Source organism: Plectrocnemia conspersa, unplaced genomic scaffold (assembly GCF_051122295.1).
Source record: "Plectrocnemia conspersa isolate PC_06_02 unplaced genomic scaffold, ASM5112229v1 ptg000013l, whole genome shotgun sequence".
NCBI classification, from domain to species: Eukaryota; Metazoa; Arthropoda; class Insecta; order Trichoptera; family Polycentropodidae; genus Plectrocnemia; species Plectrocnemia conspersa.
In genome coordinates, this window is record NW_028277177.1 from 2,831,129 (window position 1) to 2,854,408 (window position 23,280).

The 23,280-nt window shown below is 30.9% G+C and overlaps 1 protein-coding gene across 7 annotated transcripts; it reads right to left on the reverse strand.

Moving 5' to 3' along the window:
* Positions 1-4,398: 4,398 nt before the first annotated feature.
* On the reverse strand, positions 4,399-22,628 carry LOC148227012 (uncharacterized). Of its 7 annotated transcripts, none has more exons than XM_088202759.1 (12): positions 22,374-22,628; positions 20,115-20,175; positions 19,563-19,654; positions 12,279-12,388; positions 12,043-12,217; positions 11,901-11,980; positions 11,689-11,840; positions 11,347-11,573; positions 11,128-11,275; positions 9,557-9,747; positions 9,295-9,495; positions 4,399-5,273 (listed from the first exon to the last, which is right to left on the reverse strand). In XM_088202759.1, exons 2-12 carry the CDS (start codon positions 20,164-20,166, stop codon positions 5,040-5,042), a joined length of 1,662 nt encoding a protein of 553 aa, XP_088058885.1. In that variant the 5' UTR covers positions 20,167-20,175; positions 22,374-22,628; the 3' UTR covers positions 4,399-5,039. The 7 variants fall into 7 exon arrangements, with proteins under 7 accessions (XP_088058885.1, XP_088058881.1, XP_088058883.1 ...); XM_088202755.1 differs by having other exon boundaries at positions 20,082-20,175; XM_088202757.1 differs by lacking the exon at positions 22,374-22,628 and adding an exon at positions 21,882-22,078 and having other exon boundaries at positions 20,082-20,175.
* Positions 22,629-23,280: the final 652 nt, after the last annotated feature.

Below are 23,280 nucleotides of genomic sequence, written 5' to 3' on the forward strand. Positions count from 1 at the left end.
GCAAGCCAAATTCCAGTCTTCTGGCAATTATTTTTCTGCTTGATGAGCAGGTATAGATCGCTAGGTCATCCGCATATAGCGCAAGTTGACAATTTTGTGGCACGGGAACGTCATGAATATATACGGAGAATAGATGAGGGCCGAGAATACTGCCTTGCGGAACTCCCATCGGGACTTTTCTTGGGTTTGAATTTTCACCTTTTATGGTGACCGTAAATGTTCTATCACGTAGATAGTCGTCGATTATACGGACGAGTGGAAGTGGTGTTTCAGCTTTAAGAAGTTTATATATTAATCCATCGTGCCAAACTGTGTCAAAAGCCTTCTCGATGTCCAAAAGAGCTATGCCGGTATCCTTACGGATATTAAATTTTTTCGAAATAAATTCGACAACTCGAGTGAGTTGGTGTGCGGTCGAATGGCCGGATCTAAAACCGAATTGGAAATTTGGTATTGTTTTATTTATCGTAGGTAAAATCCTTTTTAAAATGAGACGCTCGAAGATTTTACTGAGAGTTGATAACAGACTAATTGGTCTGTAGCTAGAAGCTTGCGTGGGGTCCTTCCCGGCTTTTGAAATTGGAAAAATGGTGGCAGATTTCCAAGCCACGGGAAAGTAACCAATTTTAAGACAGCCGTTTAAAATTTTGCAAAGATAAATCTGCGCCTTCTGAGGCAAGTACCTTAATACGATATTTTCTATTTTATCAGCTCCCGGGGCTTTCCTAATCTTACATCTATGAGCTGCTTGGCAGATTTCATAAGGTTTAATCAGTAGATCCTTAAGAGGAATTTCTTCTAAAATTTCAAGTTCGCGAAAATTTTCTACGGACTGCATGACGTAGCGATCCGTTTCTGCATGTTTCATGTTTTTAGTCAAACCGTGTGATTTTTCGAAATTGTTCGCGAGGATTTCGGCTTTTTCTACGTCGGTCGTAGCTTTATCGCCATTAGCGGTAACTAGCGGTGGAATGTTGCAATTTTTCCGACGGACGGCTTTTGATAAACGCCAAATGCTATTATCCTGCGTATTTGCGGTTTCGAGTTTACGCGACCACGAATGATTTTTTAAACTTGAGATTTGACGCGCGATCGCTGCTGTGAGAGAATTTACCTGGGATTTCAACTCCTTGTCTCTGCTCTTTTGCCAGCGCTTTCGAAGACGATTTTTTGTCGCGATTAATTCCTTAATTTCTGACGTTAATTTTAATTTAAACGTGTCTAAGGGCCGACGCGGAGTATGAGCAGCTACAGCGTCACATATCGATTCGGTAAATTGTTTTATCCCGGCATCTATTTGGATTTTGCTACGAAAGAACAAGGACGCGTTGACGTGTAAGCTGTTATTTACATGCTCTTTAAAACCGGGCCAGTCGGCTTCTGAAAAAACATAATAACTTCTATCTATTTTCTCAGCATTGATACCAATTGTAAATTTAACCGGTAAGTGATCTGACGATAATTGTTGCAAGGTTTCAAGCGCCATGCCTGGGAAGTTTTTGCAAATCGCTATGTCAAGCGTTGACGGCCTACCATTGCGATAAAAGGTGTGCGAGTTTGGAAATTCTACATGTATATCGCGTTTTCCTAAAATATCTAGCAAAGTATTTCCGTTTTGGTTTGCGCGATCGCAGTTCCACAGCGAGTGTCTTGCGTTAAAATCACCGGCCACAATTACGCGTTCGCCAGAGGCGATAATTTTACGAATATCACTTCGAAATGGTCCTCCTTGTTTAGGGTAGTATGCTGAGATTAATAATAGTTTTTTATTGTCGACAATTATCGAAACAGCTACCGCTTCGAGGCACTCGGTCTCGGGAATGCTCACCTCGTGGTGTTTGATTTCGTTTCGAATAAGAATCGCGACCCCTCCACCGATTCCACTAGGCCTATCGTTACGGTAACAGTTAAAACCAGCGACTTTAAAATTATGTTGCGGCTTTAGACGGGTTTCGGTTAACATTATAATATCCACGCCCAAGATGTGAACCATCTGCATCATTTCGTCCACCTTCCGGCGAATCCCATTGGAATTCCAGAAGACCACGCTTAAACCCATTAGATTTAATCTAATTTATCGAGGAAGTCCAATAGGATTTCCATTTTTTCAAATTGCGATTTGCAATTTGCTAACCGTTTTTTGAGTCCGATAAGCGAACTCATCAACTCTTTTACCTCTGACAGCTCGCTGACGGCTCTGAATGTGGCTTCTGGCTTGGTGGCTGGGGGGCTGTCCTCTGATATCTTGGCTCCACTTGGAATTTCAACTGATCCAGCTGGAGTCTTCCTAGTTCCTCTGATCGGCATTGGGGGGATGGGTGTTATTTTCGCCACCAAGGCTGCCCTCTTTTCCCTCTCGGATAGCTGGCGGTCTTCCTGCTTCTTTGGGGCTGGTTGCTGCTGCTGTCGTCTAGTAGTTCTCGTTTTGGAGCTCAAGATAGCTCCGACGTAGCTAACTTTAGCTTTACAAAAGCCAAAGTTTGCCGGGTGGGCTTCCCCACAGTTGCAGCATTTTGCCGGCTCCTCGCGGTCCTTTGTGCAGCTGGAGGTGAGATGCTCTTCGGCGCATTTCACGCATCGTGGTTGCCAATTGCAGTTCCTCGCGGCGTGGCCGAAATTTTGACACCTGAAACATTGGGTGCCTACATTTTTGTTTCTATATTTCTCAATAGAAATTTTTGTGTGGCAAACATATTTTACCACACTTTTAAATTTCCCCATATCAGTGTTTTGGGGAAGATTAACAAGATAGCACGGGTAATTGCCCGCGCTTTCTTTTGATGTTTTTAAGGCGACTACTGACGTCACCTCGAACCCTTGCCCGGCAAGGTCAGTTTTTATCTCGTCTACCTCGACGAGGTGGAGGCCTTTAATGACCGCCTTTCTTTGCTTGTCCCCGCTAAGCGTGAACGTATGAAATGGCCTCATGGTGTTTTTGAGACTATTTCTCATTTTTTCATGATCAGACACGCTACGTGTCTGGATCGAAACGTTTCCGTTTCTAGTGTATCTGAGAACGAAGTTGTCTCCGATACACGTTTTAATTAAATCTACCGTTTCACGGTGAGATTTTCCCGCCTTCATTATGATCGGGGGAACGCGCGAGTTTTTAAGAATAGCGCCTGTAGCGCCCAGTTCATTATCTACCGGTTTCAAGCCGGTGAATTTATTTTTAATGGGAATCGGATTGTCGTCCGATCCCGCACGCGGTCTTTTGGCTGGGTTTTTCGGGACCTGCCATTCCCCATTTTGGCTCTTGGCCGAATTTAAGTACTGGACGTACCTGTCCATCCCTTAACAATTTAATAATTATTTTATTTCTTAATAAAAAGGTACAACCTGATAAGGTTCCCGCCGCTTGGCGGGAATTGATTGGAGATGTAGCTCCGCAGCTGGTCGGCGTTTTTGTAACGGTCGTCCCAAACAGTGGAAGACAATGCAAGGAATTTCGCCTGCCTGCGCCTACACAAGTCGGCGCTGTCGCTACCTGCTTTGTCTCTAAGGGACCGATTGAACACAACCGTTCGCAAGGCCGCCCAAAAGGGAACTGACCTTGATTAAATAATTCCGTAAAATTACTATATTAAACATTAAATGGAATATTTATAAATCAAAAAATAATTTTAGATCTGATACCTGATTCATCGACGACAAAATATTGACTTATAAAATATCATTCAAAACATATATATTAGATGTTTATGAAACTTGAAAGATTGTGGTATACCATATACGGTAACTCTGATATGAACTTCTGGTTAGAATATAATAATAGATAAACATTTCTGTGTGTTTTTAAAATTAAAATTATGATAACGTCCTCGTGAGACGTTCGCTTTTAGTCGTGATCTATGTACAACGATAATAATCTATGTTGGCACAAGCCATAACTGATGCCCATCGTCATTGTTTTTCGAAATATTTACTTTTAGCCGGCAACTGAAATGTCTGGACGAAAATTTTCAGACGGAATATTTTTTTTGTATAGACAGTGATTTTATCAACTGATAAAAAAATTACCAAAAACCATAAATTTTACTCTGTTGTGTTATCAATGGTGGTTTAAGAACTCATTATCTACCAGGTGTTATCTATATGAAATATATAAAAATATTAATGTAAAATTCATATTAAAAAATATTAAACTATATATTCTATGAAACAATGATAAGCATTACAGTAAATGTTTGCTTATGATTAATATACTTTTATTATTATTAATTTATTTTAATAAAATACATTTTAATAGATTTTAACCTCCCCTTTATTCAGAACAAATATTAAATATTATAATGCAAAATAATATTAACATAAAACACTGTTATTTAGCATTGTAAAATCCAACAAGGTGTACATATACATTTAATGTGTACTCTACATTTTTTAATAAAGAAACTCTTTATTAATAAAGACAAATTTTATTTTTGTAGCGATATTTATAAACATATATTTTAAAAATAAGTTAATTTATTATTAATATCAATGATAATATATGTATATATAATATTAAATAATTAGTTATTTTAATATTTATTATATACATAATAATTTCCATTATAGACAAATAAATTATTAAGAATACCAAAAACATTGCAATATTGTTATTCTTTTTTTAACGACATTTATGTATGTGTATATGTATATAATTTTTTTACATTAAAGAAGAATCTCATTTAGATTAGACTATCAGTAGCCGGCAATTCTTGTTGACTTTCTTATCATAGTTACATCTAAATATATAGTAAGATTTAAAAAATGTTGCCGATCACTGTGCTACATTATAAAATAATTAACTGTCTTCTACACATCTATACATTTGCTCTACTAATATCTTGTAAAAATAGAAAAACAAAGCAAAATAGCAACCGATACATTCAACATCAAATTTTAAAAAATTATAAAAAGTTACGATCACAAATAATTCTTATATATATATAAAAAGTTACATACAAAAGTTATAAATGCATTCAGCATATATAATATATATATATATATATATAAATAATTATTTAAAAAGAAGCTATAAAAATATTCTCCTATTAACGCAACTTCTTCAATATCAGGTCAATTAGTTCGTCTACGCGTGGGCTCGTTCCCTTGAACGTGGTCGGATTGGGACCGATCATTTGGATGAATTGTGGAACGTCTTGTCCGGACACTTGACAGAATTTAAACAACGCTTTCATACACCTATACAAATGCTCTTCCGATGGCGCTGTGGATAGATGTTGTAAAACAGCCATCGCTAATTCGACGGCCACATCATCGAAGACCTAAAACAAATATATAATTAACACACACAAATATTTCCATATATTTCATATCAAGTTTCACTTAATCATGCATATATAAAATATTTATTTATACACCGCATTCAAAACATCCATTAGTTATTTTTTTGTTGTACTAAAAAGCATACGATTATAGAGATTGAGAATAGATTATTATTTTTTTGTATATTATCGAAGATTAGTTGACATATATTTATTTTTAAGCTGTGTATCGTTCAATTTTTTTATTTTTGCTACCTTCGAAATGCATCCCCTCGGTAATATCTTGCGCGTGTATTTACCTTGATGCATTCTCTGGAAAAAACACAGAACGCAAATGCGCTGCAGTATGGATTGAAAAATGCGAAATTTAATGTTGAATTATATAGATAAAACGAACAACGTTAGTAGATTTATGTACCAAAATATCGAATAGGGTTTCATAAATAATTTATCAAAAAATATGCAACTTATTAGAGTAAGTTAGTCATAATATTATTATTATTAAAAAAATATTATTGACTATTATTATTAAAAGGGATACATATTTTTGTATGATAAAATGAAATTAAAAGTGATGTGTTTTTTAATTATGTGATGAAATATTAAAACTAATTATTTTTAATGTCTATTAATTGATGTTTAAAATAATGATAGTAAATAAACTCAGGTCACCATAATTTGTAATCTGCCCTAAATGGTACATTAAACAATTTGTTTATCTGCGGTTAATAAATAAATTATTAAACATTTTAGAACGCTTTACTTTTTTATTTAGGTTTTTTAACAGTTACGAATTTTTCATGTTTTGAATAGCCGCTATTTTGAAAAAAATGGTGGTGGATCAGACTGGTTAACAAACCTATTTGAGATACTTTTCATAGAAATCTGATTAAAACTAAGACAGACTCACCACATGCGCCTGATTCGTATGTACGTATTGCAAAAAAATATATTAATTGTAGCACATCCCCAATTTACCGTGTTATTGGGGGTTTACTGTACATACATATGATAAAAAACCAACATTTTAAAATTATTTTTTTGTTTAAATTTAATAGCTGCCATTTTGAAACAAAATTGTGGATCGGGTCGGCTAAGGAATTTAATAGATATTTATGAGGTAAATTTTTAAAAAAAAATTAATAAAATTAAATTTATGGTAGCTAGTTATCAAAAACCGTTAAACCCTAAATACGTATAATGGAGTAATTAACATTATTTTATGTATTTTTATTTTATTTTAATTAAAGAATATTTATTAACAGAGTTAAAATTTAATAACAAGATGGCGGATCAAGTTGGTTAACAAATTTAACCGAATAGTTGATTAAAAGTACAGCAACGAGAATCTGAATGTCATATCCTATATGTAAAAATATTTTATACACGATTTTTTCAAAGCCATTTAATTTCATATCATAGTAATGCAAAATATCTCTATTAAAAGACCAATATTGTCAAAAATTAATTAAGCATTCAATCTAAAAACATAACAATTAATGTAAAAACTGACTTTTATATAATTAATGACTATTTAACTAAGCATAATCAAACATTTCTGACCAAATGACAATTTACAAAAGAAAAATGGGAATCTAAAAATAAATCGAATTAACCTTATACGAGCATATCAAAATCCATCAATGGTAGTTTTTTATTAGCAATTTTTTTTACATATAAATTTATTATTATTTTTCCTAATAATATTTTTTTAACCCTTTGGTTGCCGTGCCTTTTGGGATACTATCTAAATACTGATGTATTTCATTTAATTTAATCTAAATAAATAACAAAAATTATGTTCATAAGAAAATATTTCCCTTGAAGTAAATACCCTACAGCAGGGTTTCCCAAACTTTTTCAGCAACGGAACACTTGGCAAATCCGAAAATTTTGGCGGAACACTTAGCTTATTTTGCTGTACCCAGTGGCGTAGCTAAGGTATGTGCTGCCCAGGGCGATCCTTAAAATTGCCGCCCCCCCCCCATACATTTTTTGCAGTCATAAAATCAGCATTTTTTTTAATAATAAATTGGTTATTATTAAGCTCTTGTTATTTGTGGATTTATATATGTTTTAGTGCATTAAGGGTTAAGAACCATACTAGTCGATCCCCTAAGCAAGTGCCGCCTGGGGCGGCCCGCCCCCTCATAGCTACGCCACTGGCTGTACCCAACTTCTAGGTACTAAAATCTTCGCCTTCTCTTGACGTCATAAATCTCAATTAAGTTTAACCGTCATTCGCCTTTCATTATGAAGTAGAATATGTTTTTTTAATTTACTATAAATTTTTGTGAAATATCTATTTAGGCTCCGCGGAACACCAGTTTTGGATCCGCGGAACACCAGTGTTCCGCGGAACATAGTTTGGGAAACTATGCCCTACAGCAAATAAAAATGTTGAATCTGGTAATTCTTGCCAAATTGGATTACGGCAACAAAAGGGTTAAATAAGTCGTTTTTCAAAATTCACAATAACATTACGTGAGATTCAATACAGTAAAATAAGATCTCTTATATTAATTTATGATATGAGCATAATGAAATCGGCCAATTAAAAGCTCGCATCATAAATTTGCGCATTACGCTTGAAACCTTGCGCTCGTTAGATAAGTAACGAATATAAAAAATAGATTATTATCCCTACGAGTGTTCCTCTTGGGTCCAACTTAGACCCTCTGTCTTTTTTATTTAATAATGAATATTATTAAAACATTTCATATCACTCTTTACATTTATGCGATAATATTATTCAAGGCATAATACATTTTAAAATATTATAATATATGTATTTTTTAAATTTACTACCAACAATGTATTACATTATAGCTGATTTTGAAACTCAACCACTAATCGAAAGTTTATTAATAAATAACCGATCCCTGTAAACAAGTTTTTACGGACCAGATGGATTTGTTTACATTTCTCAAATAAACTTCTAACCGATATATGTATAAAGACTTCTAAGCTAACATACTTCGCATTAGTTTTTTGCCACAATTATTCAATTAACATACTCATTTCTGATGAATTATTTGTTTTTATAATAAGTTCTCGGCCAAAAATGATTATTAAATTCATCGCTTTTCAAAACTTATGCTTTGATAAAGTATAATATTTTTTACCTGTAGTTTCATGATCGATTTTGATAAACTAAGATATATAGTATTTTTAATTTATTTAAAACCGAATTATGGACCTTAGATTATAATATCATTAATTAAGAATCTGTATAAAAGTTTTTAACATAATATATATTTTGAAACAAATATGTTACGTTAAAATAGTTTTATAAAATTAACTACAGCAAGAGACTATATTTGTTGGGCGTGAATAAGTTGACAACTCAGCATGAAATTCAACATTATCCATATTTTGTGCTCTATAAAAGTTGTATCGAGATAATTAATTATTCATAGCATAGCTATAACAGCCTAGAGTGCGATAGTTTCATATTTCATGTATGTCGAGTTGTCAACTTATTCACCTACAATATATAGAATATTGCATCACTATTCATAACTTGAAAAAAATCTTTTTCTACAACTAATTTATAGAAAAATTCAGCTACAAATTAGTTTAAATGAACTAATCAGGCTGATTTTGTACATATAAATGGAATTAACTTATTTTTTGTGCCAAGAATCTTGTACCAAAAAGCATTGCTATTTTTTTATTGTCATACTCATAAAAAATCAACAATGAACATTAAATTTAAAGTGTTACAATGAACTCTAAAATATACACAAATATCACTACAAGCTGGCAGACATAATGACACCAAAATTTTGAAAATTGGCCAACCGTATAGCAAATGTTATAATGGAAATTTTCTTGGCAGTATATGTCATATATATCTTTTCCAAAATAAATACCACGTCTACGAATCCCACACAAGTAGTCATAATTTATATCTGTCTATTACTAGCTTTCGTCTCAATTATTCTCACCGCGTATTTCATATTGTATATATGCATGTATTGATAAGGAAAATTTATAAACAACGAACTACGATACAGACCACAGTTTTTACCTCCTTGCAGGCTAGATTGTGCACAATGGCACTTCCGATGTCCTTCAGATTTTCGTCCTCGCTGAGGAGACTGTGAACGGCGACTTTGGTCGTCACTCGAATGTTTGAAATTTGCTGGTTGTTGTGCGACCACTCGGAGATATAGAGCAACCACTCGGAAGACGACAGATTTTCAAACATATTGCAGATCTGTAAAAAATTATATTTTTTACTCGTCATTTTCTATATTATAATTTCAATGAATACTCACAAATAACGCTAAAGCTTTTTGTTCGTTGAGTTCAATGCGATCGATTGAATAGGCATAGTTCATCAGAATATGTTCACGTCTATCTTGGTGCAAGAGTAATATAACGTCGTCACGAAGAGCGGCGCAAGCTAAAGTATTTAAAACAGCTTCGCGAGCTGCTGGTTGAAGAGCAGCGTTGCCTAACATAGAACCTAAAATGTAAAATAAGTTTATAAGTCAATAGATAGAATCAATATTACTTAATACAAAATGATTTTTTTCTGCTGAGTATTTCTATATATTTAATAAGGTAATGGATAAAGAAGGAACTACCGGTTTTCCAGTTCTTTGATTCCCTGAATCTAAGTGAATTATCACAGAATAATAGCACTATTATGCAGCTGATAAATTTAGATACAACAAAACTAATCCTGGCATATTTTTAGAAGAGAATCTGCTATGTTATTTGATAGAAACATTAATTTCTCATTCAGTTCACTTTCTTTAATATTGAGTTACTTTCGTTATCACAGCGAACGGTAAAATAAGGATAAAAACATTCCTCAATTACACAATTTTTGCCAATTTTTATATATCGGCTTTTGCTACATTGGCGAGAAGAACCGTATTCGATGTGATCTTTGTAGAAAAAAATTGGATACATTCTTATTAAGTTGTAGGGTATTTGCTTTAGAGGCAAATAAAATATTTTACTATGTTATACATTAATATTTAGATAGTAATTAAGTTTCTCAAATATATTCGAAGTATTCGAATATATTCGTAATTTTTTTCTCAGTTTTTACCGATATTTTTTATTTATCAAATTAATGCAAAAAATCAATTAATTGCCTGTAAAATATTATTTAATTAAAAAATAATTATTTTAATTAAAAATTAATTATTTCATGATGAATTTTTGAACCTTTTTAAAATTTTTAAAATATGCTGTACGAATTACTGATCAGTGAGGGCGTCAGAAGAAAAACGCTTAATTTACTATTACATTATTTTGATCAGGGACATCATTTCAGCTTTTTCAAATCACCAGAATTGAGTCAATTCAGCAAAATTGATAAACCAACATTTTATATAAATACATATTTTTATCGAATTTTTTGTATATACAATAGCTAATAATGATTGGAACGAATCTGATATACATTAAAATAAAGGTTGGCCTTTCTAATACTTTGTTTTATTTCACAAACGAATTCTACGTATTTCGGTCATAGTAGATACAACCGATAAACATTCTATTCACAAGGTTTTTGAAGATGTAAAAGCATTTTTTGTTAAGAAGAAGAGTCTCATTGTCTCGCATTTCGAAACAAATCATGAATTTTGGAGCGGCACTATCACTCAGGTATATTGAGAGAAAAACGACTATATGTTGCTCAAGTATACAAATTGTTTCATTCTAAGATTTTTTTCAAAATATATTTGAGATAGTATAAATGAATATTCGATCAATTATTAGAAAATCGGACGAATAATTTAAATATTCGATTGAGAACCCTTAGTGTTAATATAATACATGTACATACAGATAACATATGCAAAATATCTATTTAATAAGAAATAAAACAAACCAATGAATGTCAAGAAATTATCGCCCAAAGCCCAACTTCCTTCGCCTTGAACCAAATATAGATGCAACTCTTGTAGGCTTTGTTGATCGTCCGGTGAAAGACTAGATGGGTTAAGTGTCTCCGATAGCTTTTCGAATGCAGCAGTTGCCTGAATCATATCAAGTTATATCAATTAAAAGATGTCCAGTTAAAATATAATATACTCGAGTAATTCTATACCTCCATGAAATCTTTGAATACGATTGGAGGTTCGCGTTGTTTTCTCCTTTCTTCGTCTTCTTTCCTCTCCTCGGCTTCCATCTCTAAAACCCTTTCGCTGGGTAATTTATCCGATCTCGGTCTCGCTGGACCGGCGGCTATTTCTTCATCAAAGTTTTCGACCACCGAATCACCATTGAACTCACCAGCACCTGCTTCGGCCATTTTTTCTTTAGGATCGAGAAGACCTATTGCATTAATACAAAACGCAATGTTTTAATCTCATCAAAATAAATATTTTTTTCTATAAATTTAAATATTAAGTGCCTAGCAATATTTTTTAAAAGCAATAATTATTCTAACCTGAATTGCTTAAATCAGAATACTCTGAAGAACTGTTGTTCAACTGCTGCTCCTTCTGCTGCTTTTTCCTTTTCTTTTCCTTTTTGCGCTCCTTACGTGCGAGCTTCTCGTTTATACTATTCCGCTTCTCTTCCAACGCCAACGATTGAAGCCTAAAATCAAATGGGTAGATTAAAAACATAACCCGACCGTCGATCGATCAATCGTCATACCTAGCTTCTGCAATCTCTGACGTCAGTTGCAAATATTCAGGACTCTCCTGCCTCGAATTCCTCACACCACCGTTGACACTCTAAAATACGATTCACGTTAATAACTTATCATCATGAATATATACAAATTAATTAGTTTTACCCCTCCAGAGCTCAGACTATCGATGAGAGATATGAGAGTCGGTCCGATCGGCGTGTTCAAAATATCTTCTGGAAGATCTAAGATGTACTTGGGAATTCCAACGCCACAAAGGAAATTAGCTAGATCTTCGGAGAAGTTGTTGCAATTGTGCCGGATAATATGATATTCTGAACCTCTACAATTAGAACATACAATTAAAAGTAACAATAACACTTAAAAGAGCAACAAACACAAACCTGAATTTGGAATCTCCCAATCCAATGATATAATCCAAGAATATTTGATAAGGTATGTAAGTATCGCCTAACTTTTCTACTTTCTCCGGCTGTCCTAGAATAGTTCCACCCTAAAATCAACAAGTTTTAGGTTAGGCAAAAATATGAGCACATGGTCTATTTAAGAATTTAAGATATAGTATTATACATAAACGATTAAACTATGTTTTATTACAATTTGAATTAAATATATTTTTATCAAAACACGTGGTTCTAAAAAAAGCTACTAGAAAAATCTAGTTGACACAGTTGCACGATACACATTCATCACCACTCACTTCTTGAATGCACACTTTTCAAAAGAATCAAACACAAGGTTAGGTATTAATTGGACCTAGCGGCGCTGTAAAAGTCTCCTCGGTGAGTTCTTGATATAACTGAAACCAACCTGCTGCTCTTAACGTGTGTGTTGTTAGGCGGACGAGAGACGATGGGTAATGGTACAGAAATAGACGAGACCAAATTAGAAGCAACACTCCGCTGTTGGCTAACATCCCAGCCAGTCAGGGAAACGAGAAAGATGTGCGAATGCACTCCGGGATAAAAATAAATCGATAAGTAACAATTGCAGAGTACAGCAATTCAATGCACTTATACACTTGATGCGTATATAGGTGAAGGTGCCTACATAGAAATTTATAAATTGACAAATATAGCATTTTTTTTTTATCTTTTCAAAGCAAAGATAAATATTCATCATTATATTGTTTAAAATAACATATAATAATTAATACAAATAGTATAGACTCATATATATACTAAAATTTGTTGTTCTGTTTATCTGTCCTGCTAATAAAAATTCGCAAATGGAACACAAGCATTATTCAATTTTTACGGAACATCTACCGTAAATTTAAACGGCAACACAATTTTTTTTAAATAATATTATACTTAATAACTGGCTTTCTAAACACAAACATTCTATTTTTTTAAACGCAATTTTAAATAATCATATCCGAGGAACCAAAAAGTGCATTCAAGAGATGTTGCCTAGATAACGAACAAAGAAGAAGCTACTAGTTGTAGAGTAAGGTTCTTAAATTTCCTGAATCAGGGACGTCATTTTAGCATTTTCCAGGGGGGAAGGAAAAAGTTGGCCAGTCAGTGTTTCGTTTTCATTATTTTTCAATTTCATTAAGATTTATAGTATAGAATTAAATTACATGTATTTTTGGCCAAATTCAAGGAGTCGCAAAAATCCAAATTCAAATTGTGCTTTGCAGTGGAAACGTTCAGTTATCTAGCGTTTATATTAAGACTTTTATAACAATTTGTAATAACTTACAATAAGTGAGAATCGATTAAAGCACATCTAAACCGAATTTAAACCAATAGGAGAGCACAAAAAACAATTATTTCTTCTCAGAAGTCAAAAATCCTTGTCAGAAGCAAAAAAATCGTGCTGTAACCAACGCAGTGGGAACGCTCGGTAATTAGGAATTCACACTACGACTTTTATAATAATATTACAAATTTAATGACGACACGATTTTATTGCTTTTGACGTGAATTTTTTACTTCTGAGAAGTGATAATTGTTTTTGCGCCCTCCTATTGACCAAAATTCGCTTTAAATACACTTTAACCTGTAGTAATATCGCTAGGGATAGCTATCATATTTTTAAAACAAAGTGTAATATCGAAGTGCAGACTAACTATGGAGCAATATTCAAGATGCGGTTTCTGTCTGTACTACTTTTTCCGCATATTTTCTTGTAAGAGAAATATTTTTAACTTGACCTAATGAAAATACAAAAACTATAATTAGATTTAGAGCTTTCATTGGGTTAGGTTTGGGTTTGAACAGAAAATTGACGTTTCGCAACTGTCAAATAAAATTTCATAGACATTTTAGAGCAGCATATAATTTCACTAGCGCCTATCAGTTAAATTATATTTTCACTAGTAAAAATATATACCTACTAATGAAAATGCACTTGGATTTCACTAGTGAAAATATAACTTCACCGAAAAATACACATTCACTGTAACATTTACTACATGTGGAAAAGTTGAAATCATATAATTTTACTAGAACATGCCAGATAAATTATATTTTCACTGGTAAAAATATATATCTACTGGTGAAAAGGTATTTTGATATGATCACTGAAATGACATATTTAAAAAAAATCGGCTTCTCTCATAGTCAATTTTATAAGCAAAGCATCCAAAACAATGTTATGTTTTACTTTGATTCATCATTAACAATAGCTTTAGATGTATTTTTGTATTAGAAGGTCGGTTTCAATAAAAAAAATTATGACTGTTGTATTGTTGAAAAGTTGACCAATACAAGTGTTAAATTTCGACAAAGTATACAATAACTAGGCAAAGCAAGCACTAACTATGAGTTTTATATAACACTAGGTTTACGAGCATAAACCCGTTAATTTGACGGGTGTCATTAAACATATGTATATAATGACCAGATTTTCAAAAATAATAAGTTTCCAAAAATAAAAGTAGAGCCTATATAGTTGCATTGTTTAATTATAAAAAGTCGTAAAAAAAACTGAAAAAATACTGTCGTAAAAAAACAGAATTTCGCGTATACTTTCACTAGTGAGTGTGTGGACTCTCAGAATAATAAAAAATATAGCATTGGTCAGAACAGTGAACACCCCATGAATAATTCTCTGCAACGAATCTATTTAAAGGCAGATTTTATAAATTGCCAATAAGATTTACCTTACATAAATGGTTTAAAATACTAATTAAGTATATAAATTATTTAATTTTTAATTCTATGATAAACAACAAACAGTGAGAGCATAAAATAACTAATTGTATTGTACTCTAACTGAAGTGATTTGACAGTGCATACATTGACTAGGTAATGTATGCAATTTCGAAATTTACACTTTGCCTGTAACATACAATTAACAATTTTTTTTATTTTATCATGATGTACACTGTGATTAATCTAAGAATGTATCGCTTGCGACAAAAATAAATTGACCACCCATATGTCACGAGTGACATTGTGTCAGACTGCACGTATTTTCATGATCTTATTAACCCTATACACCACCAAATAGACAGCATAAAGTAAAACAATTGACTAAGGCAGTGAAGAAAGACAAAAATGGAAAGTTAACACATTTATTATAAATGTAATGTAGTTTAAGTAGTACATTATTAGAACAATCAGAGTATACATACAAGTTATATATATGTATGTATACCAGCACGATAGACCAGTGGTAGAGTCAATGACTAATAATTGAAAGACCTGGGTTTCATTTCGATATGAACTCAAGTGTTTTTAATTTTTTATCGTATCTGGGAGATCAGAATTAGTGACTATTATATAATTACAATTCCAATAGATTCCTAATCTTATATATCGTAGTAAATATTAAAAAAAATCGTGCATAGTTATGTATTATAGATTGTGTTTACCCCATTATAACACATTGGGCTGACGCCTGTCATGTTACATTAGATGATTTACAATAAACATATTTTTATATAATTTAGCTAAATTTCCATTTTGCAAATATTATAGATTTTTACAGTAAATCACATTAATTTTCATTTAAATAAAAATTTAGTTTGCGGGAAATAGTACTTATAATAATAATTGCGTCTCGTGTACTGCATTTTTTCGAAATATATATGTATGTACATATTTATAGAGTAAGATATGTATCACAGATAAGTGCTATATAATGAGGATAGCTTGAAATTCCGTTACACACGTTTATAACTTGGAAATGTGCCAATACAATGTCAAATTGAGTTTAAATGATTGATTTATGTAATATACTTTGATAATAAACACTATATTATTCAACGCATTTATGTCGTTTTATATGATGATGATGATGATATACAAGTCATTTACTTTTAAATCAGCTAATTTATAATACAATAGTTTTGTATGAATTATCAAAAATATTTAGAATTATGTTACATAGATTTGTTTTAAAAAAAAAATACTTGAAATCATTTATATGTATATGAGATTATTATACATAATGATACAAGTACCTTTAAAACTTTATTAGTGGTCTTTAGATATTAGTTTTTAAAATAGAATGTGATTTGAAAGAAATTTTTGGTATTAAAATTACTGCAATAGTCTCTAATGATATTTCTAATGATTCAAATGATTGTTTTTTTGTATAAATTATTTTAAATTAAATTTTTATAAAGCAGAAATATAATATTTGATTTCATATCTAGCAACACAATTATGTTTTTTTTTTAAAATACTATCATTCATTCAAAATATAACTAACCGCTTAATTTAAAAACATAATTTGACTAGACATTTAAAAAAATTACTAACACAATGAATTGACCATTCAATTAAATTACTGACAATAAAATGTAAGCCTAGAATATGCTCATCACTGCAATAAGAAAAAATATTTATACACGGAAAGTTTTACTCTTACTAATTCAAACCTTCATAATTATTGTAAAATGTATTTAATACTAATTGTAAAGTGCTCATTTAGGCTCACACTAATCCAAGCCTGCTGAAGCTGTTCTACTCTATACGAAATTGGCGCTCATAATCTTGAGCTTTGCACTCAAAATTTTGCGATTGAAACCTTGCTTTTTTTATTGGTGTAACGCATTATTTAAATAAACTATTTTTATTTATTGTAGAACGTTAAGAAGATTTAAACTTTTATTGAGAGATAGTAATAAATATATATTTATAATTATTTTAATAAAAGTCACTTTGTTAAAATATTTAAAATTTTATGAAAATAGCGGACCGTAATGTGTTAATACGCTAGCACTGCACATTGATCTATTTAATGTCAGTTACGAGGAGCTGGTCTGTTTTTTTTTATTTATTTTTAATATTTTATAAAAAACACTATGTATTATATATTTTTTGTATTGTAGTAATAATTTATTATTTAGTATTGTTTTTTGATCACCGAGACGCATTAAGGTAACTCGTTTAAGTCATTTAATTGAAATAATAAATAAAAAATAATTGTCGGTACATTTTAGAATATTATTATTAAATGTGCAATATATCATAATTATAAAGTTTACAGTCATTTTTCAAAAATAAAAATAATAAGATTCGCCGCAGTGTATTCGATATACTGTATTCGATTTCACTGTTGAGGTACCCCAGATAGTTATATATTTACATATACGTATAACTGAATAAATATTAAATAAAAACGCATTATTTAATATTTTTCTTAAATAAATGATTTCTATCAAAAATAATACCATTAAATTAAAGAGTGCGAAATAAATGTACATAACAAAAAATATTTTATATTAATTTTATAAAAAATATTGAGAGCCTCTGAATTGATACAAAAAAATCCACAAACGCCGAAAAATATTTAAAAAAACTCATGTAAAATAAATTTATGAAATTTAATTATAGAAAAGTGGTAAAATAAATTAATAAAACATACAAATACAAAAAAATAACTGTTTTTTTTTCTTTTATAATTAACTATAAATGCAATATAAAATAAAAATAGATAAATAACAGAAATAATTGTGGAAAAATACATAAGATTAACTCACTCCCAGGTGTATACTAATAAATTCACTACTCAAAAGAGTTAATTTTAAAGTTCGAATATTCTTGTTATGTATCTGTAATTTGCAATGCATATAGAAAATTGTATTTTTTTATATTATACTATCAATTTGAATCTGCAACTACTTCTTTGATTAAATTTACACAAGTGTCGCAAAATCAATATAAATAAACACGGAATGCAGAAATGAGGAAGAGACGCAGTAAAACGGGTCAAAAGAAAACGAGCATGTGAAAGTAAACACACACACACACGGCATGCGCTTTGCCAATTGGTAGAAGATGGAACAAGAGATGCAAATTTAGAACGGTATTATGACCCGCTGCCAGGCTCGCGACGTTTCATTGACCTTTCGAAAATGTCTTAAAAACGTCTAAATAGGGCATTCAAATGTCCGTTTAAAACTAAGCATTGTCTATGCGAAAACTGAAACGCAATTTTGGCAAAGGTGTGGACAAAGGGCAGTAAAGAACGTCGGTACGTATAAGAATTCCGCGTGGGTTGTGTACACAACAAATCAAAACTAAAAATATATCACGTGTAACGCAAATAAGTGGTAAAGATCTATTTGAAAAGTTTGTCTAGCGTGAAAATGGTTTAATTTTACAACTTCAAGGTGCTTGTCGAAATAAATTGTGGGTTAAGGATAACGGTGATATTTTTAATAATAGACCAAAGCGTATTTTTATATAATGGAGTGAACGATACAGAAAGCGAACAAATCTGCATATTTTGATATTGAAAGTTAATGAAAGACTGTTTAAATTAATAAAACTAATGTAATACTAAGAGCTGTTTTTGGTAAGTAATTTAATAAACCTTTGAGTTGCCAAAATCCTATGTATATCAGCTTTTGATAATGTGTTGAAAGCTGACGATCCAACATCATTGAAGAAATATTCGGATACATTCCTGATGGACTTAACGGTATTAGTTTCAGGATAAAATTACATTTCTTCCAAGCATATATTATTTTATTAGGTAATTGTAATATATAGATATTTAGGTAGTAATATTATCTGGCTCGGCGACCGAAAGGTTAAATAATAGTAATTTTTATAAATATATTAAAGGGTCGGTTTTAATCTTTTATCTTTTACCAAAAAAATTAAATATTAAATACTTTAAAGTATAATATATATGTAACGAAAAAATAAATCAGTTTTATTTTTATGTAGGTATGTAAATAACTGACCATTTCATGACAATTTATGAGTATTCTTATTTATAGATTTAATTTTTATAATGGAATTTGAACCCAGTTTTTAAATAAAATGTTTGTATATCAAACATGAACATGTTTTTTAATTAAAAAACATATATGTACTAAATATAATAGAAAACAGGATTAGTTAATTGTAGATGGTATTTTAAAATTACTCTTTTCGACAACATTTCTATTATATATTCAATACTAATTATAATAAATTAACACTATATTTTTTAAAAAGGATTATGATCTATGGTTGGATTTATACCAAAAACTTTTCAGATTTTTATCAATTATATTGCGTTGAAATCAGTGAAACATATTTTTGTAAAACATTTACGTAAATACACAAACATCTTCCTAAAAACTATTTAAGTCATTGGAAAGACACTTAAGCACAATCTAAATATAATATTGTAAAAAAGTATAATGCAAGTTTAAAGCATGCCAAAATATATTTTTCACATAAAAATAATTGTTTAATAAAAAAAATACTAACGGGATTGCAATTGTCAATTCCTCCGCCTCCAAAATAATATTCTCTTCCGTACACAACTACCGAAGTGTGCCATATTCCTTCCAATTGCATGCCTGAAAAATAAATTATAAGCATTAACTTTAGACTAAAACATTTAATGCATAAATAGTTAGTCGCTGAAGCTTCATACAATAAGTTTAATATGTTATGATATTTCTAAGACACGTTAGCTACAATATTTCCAGAAGCATTTATATGAGTTATTATTCGTACAAAGTTCATGAATGATTACAGATGACGCATAATTAATTTAAAAGCATGCATCTGCATAAAATAAGCTATTAGAAATATCATACACACTTATGTATTAAGTACACTCCAAAAGCAATATTATGTTATGTCGACGATCACAGCAAATGTATGTCTCATTTTTACATTTTGTAACTTTGAAATATCTATATTTTAAAATGAGCTACAAAGACATTTGATGTGACTGTCGATATATAAGTTAAATAAAAAACAAAACTGTTAACATCATACCCAAAAATATCGGAGACAGAATTCGTGCATTACCCTTGGTTAAGTCGTAGACGTACAAGTCAACGGGAACTCCAATTTCGTCCATTGTGAATAACTTGAAATCAAACCATCAAATTTCAACTTAAAATACAGTTTATTATCTAATGTTTTTAACGTTTATTATAAACGTATAATTTGCACTTTGTATACACAGTTTTAATACGCGAATACGTTATTAGTATGATTGCTTTTTCGCAAAGGACGCACACTGCACAAAACACGGGGAGAGTTATTCGGCACACTTGCTTTCACATGTATAAGGAAGTTCAGAATGAATCCCGAAAGATATGCAATATTAACGTGGAGTGAAAACTGAATCCCAACTCCATCTGTTGTAACATTGTGTGGGAGTTAACTCGATTATAATTAAATGTTGAAAAAAAGTCGGAAAACAGGTATGCAGCGGAAAAAGTTTTGAGATGATCCAATACGATGATTCGTACAATTGCCGAAATATGTTATCTAATAATGTAATACTGATGTTAATCTCTTATTAATTTATTGCACGCTTGACGATGTTCGTCGTTTTCAAGCACATTTATCTCTAATATTAAATGATGATTTATTGATGAGGCGCAAATTAGCATTTAATATATAAGACCACGGGAAGAACATGTTAACTGACATGTTAGTTGATCAGCTATAATACCCACTAGACTAAATTTCATGTGTTCTTACAAAATGACTCAGCAGTAGTTTTGAGATAAAAATATTTTAATTTTGAAGATGAAAATAAACAAAACAATATTCAACTTTTTTTTATCCTTGTAATTTTTAGATTGTTGACGAAATGAGTCGGTATATATGAGTCGTAGTTTTTGAAAGTGGTATAAGTCAATTTATTTATACATTGGGATATTTAAAGAATCAACTTATAGATATTAGCAAACGTTAATTAATTCGGGTAATGTTTATAAAACTATCAACTTGCTAAATTTTATTATGCAATAATTAATAAAAATGTCAAAGAAAATAAACATTTTTTATATTATTATCTGACTAAAATATCAATAACCCATTTGTTTCCAAAAATGGACGTAAAGCACTTAAAAACCCGCTCATATTTACTAATTAAAATTTTAATAAAAATATAATCATTGTTTTTGAAAAAATTGTATTAAAAGTCGGAAAAAATAATAAAATAATAGTAAATGTAAATTGTAATAGGCAATAAAATACATAGAAGTTAAAAACACAAAAATGCAATGTCACGCCAGGAAAAAAGTGAACTTCTGCGTACAACATTTAAGTGATACATTATGCTTTTTAAATATAATACATTTTATAAGACACGAAAAGTAAGTCGTAAAGGGAATTACGCAGCACCTGTATATACATATGTATACAGGATATAACGACTGTAGTTTTAACACCTTTTCGGTTTAAAATTTGTATTTTGTGAAGTCTCGTTTCAAAAATCAGCAAATAGTATTTTTCTTTTAAATTTGTACGAGTATATTTAAATGTTTTACAAATGAAGGGTCTTTGCAAGAAGTTTTTGAATAATTTAAAAAAAAGTACTATGAGCAGGAAGTTGCTAATTAGATTTTAATGTAACTTTTCTGCCAGTCAGTCTAATCCGCCATACTGTTTCAAAATGGCAGCTAATAAAAAATATATAATTCAAAACTGTTCTATAACATTAACATAGTATTAAGCAAAAAGTAATATAATGTAAAAAAGTGAATTATAGCAAGATGATAAATGAATTTAAAAAGTTGAAAAGCGACGCACGTACAAAGTGACGCCACACAAATTCACCTGGACGTGGCTCTAAGTTTGTGCTGAAAATAGACTCTGCTATGCAACGTCACAATAAGTATGCTTATTTACGCCGAAGCGCGGATGTGAATTGCGGAGGTGTGGAATGGAAAGGAAACATTTTAAAAATAGGAAAATCTACGTGGATTCCATAGCGTCCATATATATATATTCCCATACTTATTACTCATGAAACTAGTTTCAGCGTCTGAAGCGCCACCTTGAAGCGGTGCGAAAATTAGGCATTACAATCACTGACACTTTATCAAATGTTAAGATTATCATAAAAAAATAATAAAACTATGATTTACATTATTTTAAAGTAACATAATTCAAATTGAATATGTGATCATTATGCCCCAAATTTAATTTCAAATCGTTATGAATCGCAGGCGGACATTTTAAATATGGCGCGCCTATCCCGATCAGCTGTTTCCGCGATTTCGACGAAATAATCTATTCTATTCTATAATTTTGAATGCTTGCTCTTACCGAATGAATCCCAAACGTGTGTTATCAAATTTGTGTTATTTATGGGCGTTTCCAATGTAAACTGAGCTCTAACGATAACAATCGAGGCTCAATCCTTCTATAGCCTTAACGTGTAGTATGCTTATTGAGGCTATCGGTAAAATTATTCAAGTCATCATTGGAACGATTGCTTATAAGCGATCGGCTGCATGACGCAATCTAACACAATTCAATATCGACAAAGTCATTGCACAAAATGCGTCCCGGCTGTCATGTGTTTGGTCGTAATGTTTCAAGCACCGGGCATGCACACCAAATATGTCAATAAAATATATGTATTCATTACTTAACTGTTAACTTAAAAATTTAACTTACCGCCTTAATTTAATTAAATAATAAGACATTTTTCTTCACTAAAAGTAAATAAAATCTTGAATTTGTCAATTCGATGATAAAGTTAAAAGATTGGGTTAATGAATTTTTCTTTTTTTCACTACTTTGTACAATATTTCTATTTTAATTCTTGATGCTGCTTTGTTTTAAAATAAGTGAATTATTTAAATTTAATAAGTTTCTTTTATATAAATCTTATTTTTAAAAACAAAAAAAGTTTAATAACCAAAACAATAATTAATATAGTCATTTTTCCGTAAGTTTGTATTTTTTTAGTTTTAATTTATATTGTAAAGGAATCGTTTATAAAACATACTTTTTATTTTAAGTAGTAAATATGCTAACTACATCATTCAAAGCGTTATAAAGGGGAAAAAATTATCCGATTAGTGGGCTCAGAAAGGTTTCCATTATAATTTTTTCTTGGGATGCTTTATTAGAATTGTTCAATCGCAGATCATCCAGAGAACAAAATAAACGTGCGCTTGGGGCCTTAGAATTATCAGGGGCCTCACGAGGACCCCTGAAAAATATG

Bases quoted from the DNA above. Each gene is read 5' to 3' on its own strand.
- LOC148227012 (XM_088202755.1), bottom strand. From the start codon at position 20,166: ATGGACGAAATTGGAGTTCCCGTTGACTTGTACGTCTACGACTTAACC. The intron at 12,389-19,562 runs GTTAGTATTTTT...TGTTGATTTTAG, and splicing joins GAATTGACAATTGCAATCCC to GGTGGAACTATTCTAGGACA. The intron at 11,981-12,042 runs GTAAAACTAATT...ATCGTATTTTAG, and splicing joins ATAGTCTGAGCTCTGGAGGG to AGTGTCAACGGTGGTGTGAG.